The following is a 12,499-nucleotide window of genomic DNA, read 5'->3' as shown; positions in this document are numbered from 1 at the left end:
ATGGATCGTCTAATTCTTTATATAGATTTATTTTTGGACTACTCAAAGTTGGAAAAGTATACATAAATATATTAAAAAAATAAAATGAGAAATAAGTTATTTCGATTTTTTCAAAGTATGGAAAATTTATTCAAATGATATTAATAATTCCCATAAGTGCTTGTTCTGGAGAATGATTGTTTTCAAGACTAGCTGTCTTAAATCTTATTCACGTTCTACATGAAACAGCAACGACTAAAACATATCCCAATTAAATGTTAATATAGAAGAAACAAAAGAACTTGATTTAAATGTGATCATTAATAATTTTATAAATAAAAATGAAATAAGAAAAATCACATTTGGCAAGATTATAATTTGTGAGCCATAATTACCATTGGCTATCTTGTTTTTATTTATCTGTCATTAAAATTTTCTTAATAGTGAGAATAGGTATTTAAAATATTTATTTGAAAATAATATTTTTTTGTCTCAAAATAAAATAAAGATTTTTTTACCTAATTTGCCCTTCCAATTTTATCCTGTCCATTTCATTTTTATTTATCTTTTTACAAAAAAATGGCTAAATAATTTTCTATAATAATAAATATCATTTAAAAAAAATAAATAAAATTCAACCAATCATATGACAGATAAATAAATAAAAGATAACCAATGGTAATTATGGTTCACAATCTTACCTCAAAATATATAAACATTTATTTATAATATCATTCACAAAATAAAAACATAATAAATATTATTTGGCCATTTATATTATAAAAAACTTTAAGGGAAATTAAAAATAAAATTTTCCATATAAAATTAAATTACAAGCTATTTTTAAAAATAAATGAAAATTTGATTAAGTATTTTTTTCAAGTTTTGAACATATCTTTAAAAAAATTTCCACTCCCATGGACATTTTTATAAGTCACGCCTCTGTTTATAAGGCTTAATTAATATACATTTAGTTTAACTTTTCGATCAGTTTATTGGTATCAAGAGCAAGATAGAACGCATAGATGCACTAAAACAATTATACAAATAAAACAAAAATCAATATATGAAAAAAATTATTATCTATAATAAATATTCAATTTTTAGTATCTAAAATATGAGACTCAATGTCCCTAACTGCAGCTTTGATATTATTCACATTTATAATTGTAGCAGTAGCATAAAAAAAAGTAGTCAAATGGACTTGTGATATCTTTAGAAAATGTGATATCAAAATAAGATGGATGAATTGGTTACCGTAAAATTAAAAACGATTACTATAGATGCTTTACCCTAAAGATCCAGGGAACTTTAACACTTGGAAATAAAGAGGGTCAGATGTCGATTTCATACAGGGAAGCATCCCGTTTTCAAATTTTTAAATATAATTTATAGTAGTGTTGTAAATAAACGCGTTCATTTTGAACGCGTTCGTGAACGAAGTTTGTTTTTTTTTGAAATAAATGATGAATGGCGTTCCTTTTATTTTTGACGAACTTTGGTGAACGCGTTTTTATGAAGAACGCGTTCGAATATAACGTTCGTTCAATTTTAAAAACACTGTTTATTTTTATTTATTTGAAGAATTTAATATTAATCCGAATTTTTAAAGAAAAAAGTCTTATATTTTATAATCAACTGTTTTTCCTTTTCATATTTCAATTTTTTTTAAGATACCATTATTATATTTTACTTATTAGAATATTATTGTTTATATTTTAATAGATTAGCATAAACATGGATATTATTATTTCATAATCATTATCTGATTCTGAAAATTCAAGATAAATTAACATTACCATGGCCCAAATTTATAAATATTTTACAGTGACATACTATATTGACTAATTCAATACTTATCAAATGTAAAATGTGGGCAAAACAAAAGTATTATATCAGTTTCAAAATCTTTAAGTTACAATTTAAAACGACATTTGATTGTAATATTAATTATTTTATATAATATAAACTAAAAAAATCATTTAATTTGAAGAAAAAATGCATTTGGGCCATTTTACTCCAACAATAACGATAGTTATTAAAAAATTTAAAAAAATAGTGACCTAAAATATGGTCAACGATTGATAGACACAGTATTAAATAGAATTAATAAAAGGTATCTATCACTATCAAATTACTTACATATATTTTATTTTTTTTGAAGATTTGAACATATATAAGAGATCAATATATTCTTTTTACAATTATACATCTAGAACAAGAACTGTTAATTTTCTAGATATCCTTTTTTTTGGAAGATGAAGTAGAGGATGGATTGGAGGAGGATAACTTATCTCAGTAAAAGACAAAACAATAAATCATTTTAATAAATTCTCCACGTTAAAAGAGTTGTTTATTAAGTATAATACAGCAAATCCCACCATCTGCCCCTGTACGTTTTAAGTATAGCTAATGCCGTATTAACTGTCAAGCGTTCCTGTCTATCAGATGAAAATTTTGAAAAACAATTGTTATTTAAAATTAATAAGAAAAATTTTTTATAAATAAAAATATTATTTGCTATATTATATTGTATTTATAATTATATTATCAAAATAAAACTATATTATTTTTTAACATGGCTAATATATTGTGTTAAATTTATTTATATTAAATTAAATTTAAAAAAAAAATTTATTATAAAATTTTGAACGAAGGTGAACGCGTCATGAACTTGAACGCGTTCCTTTTTTTGAAAGTGAACGTGTTGGATTTTTGTCAATGAACGTTAAACGCGTTCGATTTTTTTAGAGATGTTTACAGCACTCATTTATAGTAATTTTTTATATGTAAATGTGATTATAAAATTAAAATTCGTAAATTTTTAGTGAGGAAATTTTTGAGAAGATTTTATATAACTAAAAAAGGATATCAATTTAAACTAAATGATAATACTAGCGCAAAATCTTTAGTCTAGAGAATTATATTTGTTTCATTTCTAGATATTCTAAGAGAGTGTATTTGCCTATAAACTTTGCAGGTCGGTGTCAAGAAACTATTCAAGTTGCTTTATCTCGAAAATTAAAAAATTTAGCTAACTTGGGTCTATAATACATCAAGACGGAGGTTATCAGGAAAAGGTCAACGCTAGGATATAGAAGGGTTGGATGAAATGGAGAACTATCATAGATGCTTTGTAAAGATGTTGTGGATTAAAGGTAAGGTTTATTGAGCTATCGTCAGATCATGGGGCGAAACTTAGGCATTGCGAGTTGCCAAGATGTTGGATGTAACTGAAATGCGAATGATCTAATGGAGCCTAGGTTATACCAAGTTAGATCGTATAATGATAGATTAAGAAAGAAGATGGGTGTAGCTCCCTTGTCTGAAAATATAAAGGAGAGCATATTGAGATGGTATGAACATGTACAAAGAACTGACTCAACTAACGTGAATCGGAAATTTCTCGATCTTGGCCATCGAACTGGAGGCACCTCACAGCTAGCTTGGATTTCTCACATCCACAAGGACACGTTTAATAAGAAAATTGTTGTTGATATGGCCCAAATCAGAACCATATGGAAGGATAGGATGCGTTTTATCGTATTTTATATTTCTTATAGAGTTTGCATTACCTTTTATAAGAAAATATAAAACAGCATCACAATTGACAAATTAATATGTTGAAAGCACACGAGGAACAAATGAACGTAATTCCACACACATAAATAAATTTACACATAAATTTAACATCCAGAACATTACTTCTAGTCAATAATATAGAGGTCATATTATTTCTTATATGTTGTGAGATATGTTTTCATAATTCGTATTATTCAAATCCGTGCATTTCATTTCATTTTACCTTTATATTTTATATTCTTTTACATGACGGCCTGAATTGCATTTCTAAAAAGACTACTCGATACATTTTACTATTTTTAGTTTATATTATATTATTCAAATGATTATCTTAGGACCAGACCTTCTCTTTTGAGATGTCTAAAAATATTTACGGCAAAATTTTACTTAAATAGGTCTTTTGTTTTTGAAAATTTCATGTTTTTAAAAATTTATCCTACCAAAATTATATTAATATAATATTATCAAAAATAATTCGACTGTTAAAAATATAAGTTGATACCTTTGAAGGAAAATAATTATGTATTGAAATGTTAAATCATCTAAAATCATTGAAACAATAGTTAACAGGAATAAGAATAATAATATGTTTCGCTTATAGTAAAAGCAATATTCGAACTAAAAATTAGAATATGATATAGAATTCAACAGTTGCAATAAAAGATAACTTATAAATGTCTTATTGGAATATTTAATTCATGAAAATTTTAAATTTGAAAAATCCGCCGATTTGACCGGAAATGTATTCCAACATGCATAAAGTACTAAACAACCCTATGAGTATTAAACAATTTCTTAGTAAATCTTTGTGTATATTTTAGTCTTACAAAATTTACTATAAGTTTTTGTAATTTATAAGATAACGGTGATTTTCTGTGAATACTCTCCATGCTGGAATATATATTTCTGGTAAAATTTCATAGTCCTAAATGATTTATATTTGAGAAATTCTAAATATCTAAAAATTCCAAATTCCATATCCCAAAGAGACATGTTACATTGATTATTTTGATCAAAAACGCTCCTAAATTGTTAGACATAGAATAATCTATAAAATTCTATGATTTTTTAATTTTATTTATTCGTGACCTACTAAAATACATAAAAATTGTCTTCTTTTCTATTAGTAAAATCGGGTTTCCCAACTTAACTAAATTTAACATGATTTTTATTCATAATAGACTCATGTTTTATAAATTATATAAAGAGAAAAAAAATTTAAGCTTGTATTATATTAAATGTTTTCATAAGAATTATATAATTTTAAATCAATGTAAATATTGATTATATATTTAAGAATAAGAATAATTTGGATATTAATGAATTATATGAATAACTAATTTATTTGACAAATTATTCAAATAATTCATTTAATTTAAATAGAATTATTCAAATAATTTTATCAAATATTCGAAATATTCGGAATATTTTAAAGTTTTTTTAATTAAAATTTAATCATTTGGGTGGAGAAAAAATTTTGCCAATCTATTTTCGTATATTATTTAATAATATTTATTAAATGAATTATTCTAATAATTCAAATTTAATGCAAGCAGTAAATATTCGTACGAATAGGAATAATAAATTATTCTATTCATTTAAATAAGTCAAATGTGGATAATGCATTATTCGGTTCATATTGGTTTTTATGAGACACATGACTTCAAAAATGGCCAAAACGTAAAAGAAGTTAAACCGATTAAGATCTATATCTTAAACTGCATTTAAATCCTTTGATCTAAACCAGATTATTCAACTTAAATATTGTTATTTCTCTCCTTATTTTTTTGTTAGCTAAATTATGTTTTCTTTTTATGAGCTTTTTGTAAAAGTTGTCGTTATCATTTTTATATGTATATTTTTAGATAGTAAATATTTAATTCCTTTTTAAACTTTAAATATATAACAAGATATTACTTTTAAAATAAAGATAATTTGTATAATGTATGAGAAAATGTATATTTATAAATATTTCTATACCGTAAGCAGTGTACATTTTAGGACCCAAGTCGGGTTTGACAAAAACCTTGGGCAAGCAAGCAGCCATATTAAAAATGGCATCACGAGTGGTATATTCCGGTAATGGAAGGGAAGATGTCAGATCAGCATAATGGCGTGGAAGGATTTCAGCAAAATCATCTGTCCCAGGCCAATCCTTCAATTTTAGCATGATATCATCATCAGGTAAGCGTTCTTAATGTAGCAAAATGAATGATAGAATAGAATGTTTAAAATTTTTTTATTATTTCTTAATTAATAAAATGTAACGAGGAGTCGGGTAAAAAAAAGGTATTGTTAATTAAGCATTAGATTAAATAAATGTATAAAAAAATAAAATATCAATATTTGAATGGAGTCTATCAAAATAAAATTAAATAAAAATTTTGATAAGTATATTTGACTAAGCAATCATAGTCAAAACTTTATGTCCTGTCCATTTATAAAATTTAAAGTTATTGGTCACCAGTAACGTGGAACAAAACTTGGAGAAAAAGACAGAATACGAGATCCTAAAATTTCATGGAATGTTCCAAAAAATAATTATGTGAGATAGGACAAAATCAAATAATAATTTTATAAAATTAAAAATCATATCATATTCACCTTTTTATATTTTAGTAATGTACAGACCTTTTTTATAAATGAATCGTCAGTCTATATTAGTTTTAATGTAATTGCTTTAACCTTTAATATTTGATATTCAAATTATTTTAATGAAAAGTATATATAAATTATAAAAAAGCGTAAGTTTGACAAATATAGAGTAGATTGATAAATCAATTACAGAGATTTTCAGATAAAACAAGTCGTTGATAGATATATTGCATGATTAGTGTTAATTAAAAATAATATTATATGTATATATATGAGTTTATGTTATGGAACCTGTTGCTACGGCTCTTTCTATTTTAGACATTTGGGATATCTCACTCTTACGATAACTAATTTAAATAATTTCAGATTTAGTAAACCACTTATTTACAATCCTGCAAGACATAGATAAAAGGTATACACTTTGAAATATTGTTTACAATTTATATTTTGATTATATTTATCTTCATTAGATTCAAACACATCTATAAAGATGAATATATATTATCAGCAATAATTCACCTGCTAATTAAATTGGATTTGTCCTGAAAAAATTATAGGTAAAAGTTGATAAAAGGCTTGAATTTATTTCCAGTTTGAGGAATAATCTTGACAAAGAAAAAGCATTTTTCCTTCAAAAAACAACACACAAACCAAATTATTTTCTGATAAATATAATTTTCTTGAAGATCTGAATGAAGATTCATTTGAAGATGATCTATTAAAACTTTTTATAAGGATTATTCTTTATTTTTAATAAATTCCCCCCAATTAAAATTTTTATTTATTAAATATAATATAACCCTACCATCCTCTGCGCCAGTGATGGTGTGTTTAGCACGGTGATAGATGTGTTGAGCACTCCCTTTTTTATCTGATCAAAATTTTAAAAATCAATTTTTGTTAAAATTAAATAAAAATTTATTATAAAAATATCTTATCTCATGATATATTATCTTTGTATAATTTTATTATTATTATAAAATAGGAAAATAAAATTGTTACATCTTATAATATATTATTTTTGTATAATTTTATTTTTATTATATATAGGAAATTTTTGTATAATATTTAATTTTTCAAGCAACGAATAACGCGTTACTTTCTGAATAGCCAGTAACGCGCGTCACTTTTTTCACAAGGTAAGGAATAACGGCAACGTGTTCCTTTTTTTTGACGTAAAGAGTTTCTTTTTTGAAGTAACGTTAACAGCACTAATGTTTATTCATCTATTATTGTTAATGTGATTAAGATTATTAAAACTTTTATAAATCTTTAAAATGCTTTGTTTAAAATAAATTATAAAGTATTAAATTTCTAAGAACAATTTTGTTACTGAGTTCGAGTTAGTGATAAAAGACGTTAATGCTTTGATGAAAATATATAGATTTATAAATATTTTTAATTGAAAAGTAAAATATTTATAAGGAAAGGAAATGTCATTGTTCCGGGTCCGTTTTAAAAATGAAGTATGTCATACAGAAGGGAAGAGTTTAAAAATTGGAAAGCTAGGCCCACATGAAGGGTAGTAAATTTTTAAATAAAGCAATAACCGCCAAAACATATTTAGACATTGAAACACTTTTAATATAAATTTAATTTTCAAAAATTAAATAAACTTAGCGGATTGATGAATCCTTCCCAAAAGACTCGCGCGGGCAAATTCTTGATAAGGCTATTCTTTCTGCAATCCACGATATCGTTGTAGCAATGACCAAATGCCGAAAGAAACCATTTAGGATTCCATAAGGATGGGTCTAATGAAGTGTGTATACCAGAAACTAATACAGGCTTATTGGCCTTCCAAGCTATCCTAAACAGCTCTAGCAATCTATATCTATTGCAATGATCACTTTTAAGCTTGTCTTCACCTTTTATAGAGTTATTTGAACTATCCATGTTGTGTTCTTTATTTTCACGGAATTTAGTTGTGTCTATCAACCTTGTTGATTTAGATGTAGTAAGATCAGTCCTCTTATCGTTTTTATTAAAACAAGAAACGATTAACTGATAATCGTTTATTTCGTGAATTTGGTCCTTTTCATTTTTGTCATTGTCGAAATTCAATCTAGCTGGCTTTATGAGAGTATTATAATCACTGCATCTATTTTGGTGTTTCTCGTTATTTTTAGTTTTGACGCGTGTATTGGTGTTGATAGGGGAGTGCCTATGTTTCAAGTGCAGGACGGATCCATGGCAAAGCCAAGAGTGGGAGACATCAGGGTAAAATATATGCGAGGATTTTACAAAATTAGGGAATTCCTATATTATTTCGAATAAAAATTACTTTCTTTGCACATTATAATAAATATTTGTACTATTTAATAATTAATTTATTTGAAATTAAATATAATATAATCTAAAGCTATAAAGATCTAAGAAATTTAAGATTATATGTCAATATTAAGAATTAGGGATGGCATGATTAAATCAAATTAATTTAATAGGTGATTAAAATAGATGATTTTTTAAAATAAAATTATGATATTTTCAAATAAAAACATTTTATAACGTAAATTTACTTTTTGCAAATAAGATTTAATTCATTGCTAAATTTTATTATTTTAAATGATTTTATGTGATACGATGTTAATCGTGAAAATATTATTTTTAGTATAATAAATTTTTATAATCATTTTAGTTGTTAAAATTAAAGGAGATATTAAGAATATCGAAGGCATTTCTGTTCCTGTATATTATATCTATTTAGTTAATACTAAGATTAATTGAGATGCAATACATAAAAATATATATAATTAAAATAATCTAGCATTGTTAACATTACAATTTAATAGTTTGCTCAACATAATACAGGATCATAGCCAGGAATTTTCAGCTAGGGGGGCAAGCTGCTTATTTGAGGGGGGCCACTATTTTTTTAAAATAAAACAATTAGGCATTCATAGAAATTTTTTGCTATTTTTATTTAAAATTTATTAATGTAATATGAATACAAAATAATACTATAATATAATACGACGATTTTTATTTTTAAATTTTAACATAAATGAATTAAAGGATAAATTTTTTTTTTCATAAGCCATCAATACTAAATTTTCCTTACGTTGATCTTTCATCGACTTTCTAGTGCTCGATAGAATTCTCTTTATTGTAGAAAAAGAGGTCCAAGAAGCCGTTTGTACCCTTATGATGATGGCTGCTGAGTAGCATTTATACAATTCTTTAAATGCATGATGATATTTATTTTATACATAATATTTAGGATATTTTCAAAATTATGTGTTTCTTTAACTTCTGCAGCTAATAATCCTTTAACTATTTTCATCTCATGATGTAACGTTTCCATATTTAAGTTTAATAATGATTCTAATAGGGCCATTTTATCCGATATAAAATAATCAGGGTCAAAGGGGGAAAATGTATTAAAACATGATAGAAGATTATAATCATCTTGTGTAAATCTATCTAAAAACGATCAACACAAAGTAATCAATGATTTCTTAATAATTCCTCTTTGAAGAACTTCAATTGTAGTCTTTTTCACATTCAAATTGTAATTTGGTCTAGACTAAAAAATATTGAAAATTTATATTCATTTTACGTACCCTTGATGAATTGTGGGGAGTGAGATTAAGTTTTGCTAAAAGTTTTTCAGCCTTAATATTAATCAAATCAAAAGAATTATAGCTTCTTTTATTTTTAATATATTGATAGTAGAATCAATATAATTTTTAGCATCCACTAGATTAGTACCTACTGACTGTAGCTATTCAGTGGATCTATTAATTATAATGGCTAATATAACGTAATTTATATAAAAGACCAGAGGCTTGGAGTGTATCATGAGTGGAAACCTTCGAATTAAAAGTTGTATTAGAAAAAAAAAATAATACTTCACCAATAGCGTCAAAATTTTCATAAACGATGCAAGATGCTTCTAAATGACCAGCCCACCTCTGGTCTAAAAGTCTCTTAAGAGTATGGCCTGCATATTTATAGGATACGTTAAAGCTCCTAAAAAAATTATACAACACATTGTATAAATTTAAAAAATTAGAAATGATACCAATATTATCATACCAATTTTGAACCAAAATGCAACACGTGGTTGTAGATGTATAAAAGAAACAATTTTATTAATTTTTTTTGAGTTAGGATTTGCTCTCCTTCATTTCGGCCAGACATAACGTTCACCACATCATATGCCTGGTTCATTATATTCGTTGAATTAATATTTAACTCATTAATTTGGTTTAAAATGTAATTAGTAATGCTTTCAGAAGATAGACACTGTAAATTAATAATTCCTATCAAATTTTCTGGGACTTCAGGTTTTCCCGACCTTATGTATCTTTTATCTCATCAGTCTGAAGACAAATAAAAGGCATCTCTTTTGTTATATTTATCTGAAATATATTCAAGCAACATATGTACCATAATAGATATTACATCGTTTTGAATATGGGGTGATGTATATTGGGCATTTTTGGGTATAAATTTCATAATTTTATTTAATTCAGGATCTTTTTGGATGGTGCATGAAAACATTGCCATAAATAATCCAGAAGAATAAATTATGTTTTCATCAGTTGTATCATCCATAATTTCTGTTGACCAATCGCACGAAAGGCAGCTCATGTGTGCTAGGAAATAGCATCATATCTCAAATATTGATTTAAGATAGTAAAGATTACGGTTAATTTGTTGGCTTGCCAAAATTGTTGTTTTCTCAGTATTTCACCGCTGTTTTAAATAACTAATTATATTATAATAATAATATTGTGATTGAACCATAATAAATAAAATAATTATCATTGAAATAAATACAATTTAAACGTGATTAAGAGCCTATATAATGTAATACACAAACACACATGAAAATGATAAAATATGAATGATGATTTATTATTGGATAAAAATAAAACAGGATCGAAAGAAATTTACAAACTATACATATTTTTTGAATAAATATTTAAATTTTATTTTAAAAATATAAAAAGAATATATTACAAAAAAAATTTTTAAATTTGGGAGACCGGAAAAATTTATGGAGGCGATTTTTTGTGGCTAAAGATTTTTTCTAGGGGCCAGGTTTAGGAGTCAGAAAATCCCCCTCCCCCGTGGCTACGGCCCTGACGTAATAAATATCATACTTGGACAAATATTAAATAGATAACATTATGCTAAAATACGTTTAGTCAATCTAATATTGCTACTTTAACAATGATATGAAAAAGAAGTAATGTAATAAATGGAATGAATGTTCCATTAATAACTTCGCTCCAGGCAAGGGATATTTTTCAAATTAGCTTTATTATAAAATTTAATTTAAATCAAAAAAAAACAATTTCATTAAATAAATTGATATCTTAGATTTTTTTTAAAAAATACACGATTTTTATATTTAAAAATCACGAATTTTCCCAAACCCACTAAGAGTGCATTACCGTGAATGCATTTCTGCCAACATATTACAGCAAATCCATACTCAAAATTCATTTCCGCCGATACATTTAGTTATTTAGGAAAAGTCGCGTCCCAAAGACGTTCCGAAATGAGCCCTAAGGAAGTTATACACTAGACAAGACGCGTCCGCGTACAATGTTTCGATCCCAAAAATTATTTTAAATTATAGATAATTTCTTATATATGGATTCGAAAAAAAAATCGACATATTAATAAATCACAATGTTATATTTCAAACATAATTTCAACTAAATATAAGAATTATTTTCAAACATAATATCAGCTAAATATAAGAATAAATTTGTATTAATTATTTTCCACATTAATTGTTGTTAATAGCAAATTAAATATTTTGGTATAAAAACATATTTTGTCTAGAAATCCATAAAGTATTTCATATTTTAATACCCTCTTTTTTGAAAAACAAAGGACAGTCTACTTGAGTAAAACGAGTACCAAAAAAATTCTACTTGGAAATTTGCCACATTCAGACTGCGTCCATCCCATGGGCATTTGTACTTTAATAGATATATCACCCTAAAAATATTATCATCAATGTCTTACAGCGAAAACATAATCACAAATTAGACTGCATGGGACACATTTCTTGAGGGCCCTGAGAAAAAAATATTGTCATGACCCGAAATTTTTTATTACAAATTGTAGTCCAATCAAAAATATATTATATAGATCAGAGTCCAATCGGAATTATTTTTTGGACTGTTGAAAAAGCACAATAAACAAAATCGGGAAAAATTATTATCACTGAAAGATAATTAACAATTTTGTGATCATTTTGGAAACCGAGGTCCAAGTCCGATCCAAAATAAATGATAAAATTAAGATCCGAATTCGACCAAGTCCAATAAAATCTTTCTCAGTCCGATCTACCCGAGTTCAGTATAAGACTAAATTTGGT

General features: G+C 25.7%; 1 protein-coding gene across 1 annotated transcript in view; it reads right to left on the bottom strand.

Annotated features, from left to right (window-relative positions):
* Positions 1–12,499, bottom strand: part of LOC135924236 (uncharacterized) — a 98,509-nt gene that overhangs the window by 29,856 nt on the left and 56,154 nt on the right. The window contains exons 12-13 of the mRNA XM_065459288.1: positions 7,773–8,415; positions 5,542–5,754 (exon numbers count right to left, since the gene is read on the bottom strand). Of these exons, the coding sequence (XP_065315360.1) occupies positions 5,542–5,754; positions 7,773–8,415 (856 nt within the window). The remainder of the gene's footprint in view (positions 1–5,541; positions 5,755–7,772; positions 8,416–12,499) is intronic.

This window comes from Gordionus sp. m RMFG-2023, chromosome 2 (genome assembly GCF_954871325.1).
Source record: "Gordionus sp. m RMFG-2023 chromosome 2, tfGorSpeb1-WG-v2, whole genome shotgun sequence".
Classification (NCBI taxonomy): domain Eukaryota; kingdom Metazoa; phylum Nematomorpha; class Gordioida; order Chordodea; family Parachordodidae; genus Gordionus; species Gordionus sp. m RMFG-2023.
Note: the sequence above shows the minus strand (reverse complement) of the source record. Positions and strands in the feature narration are given on the sequence as shown.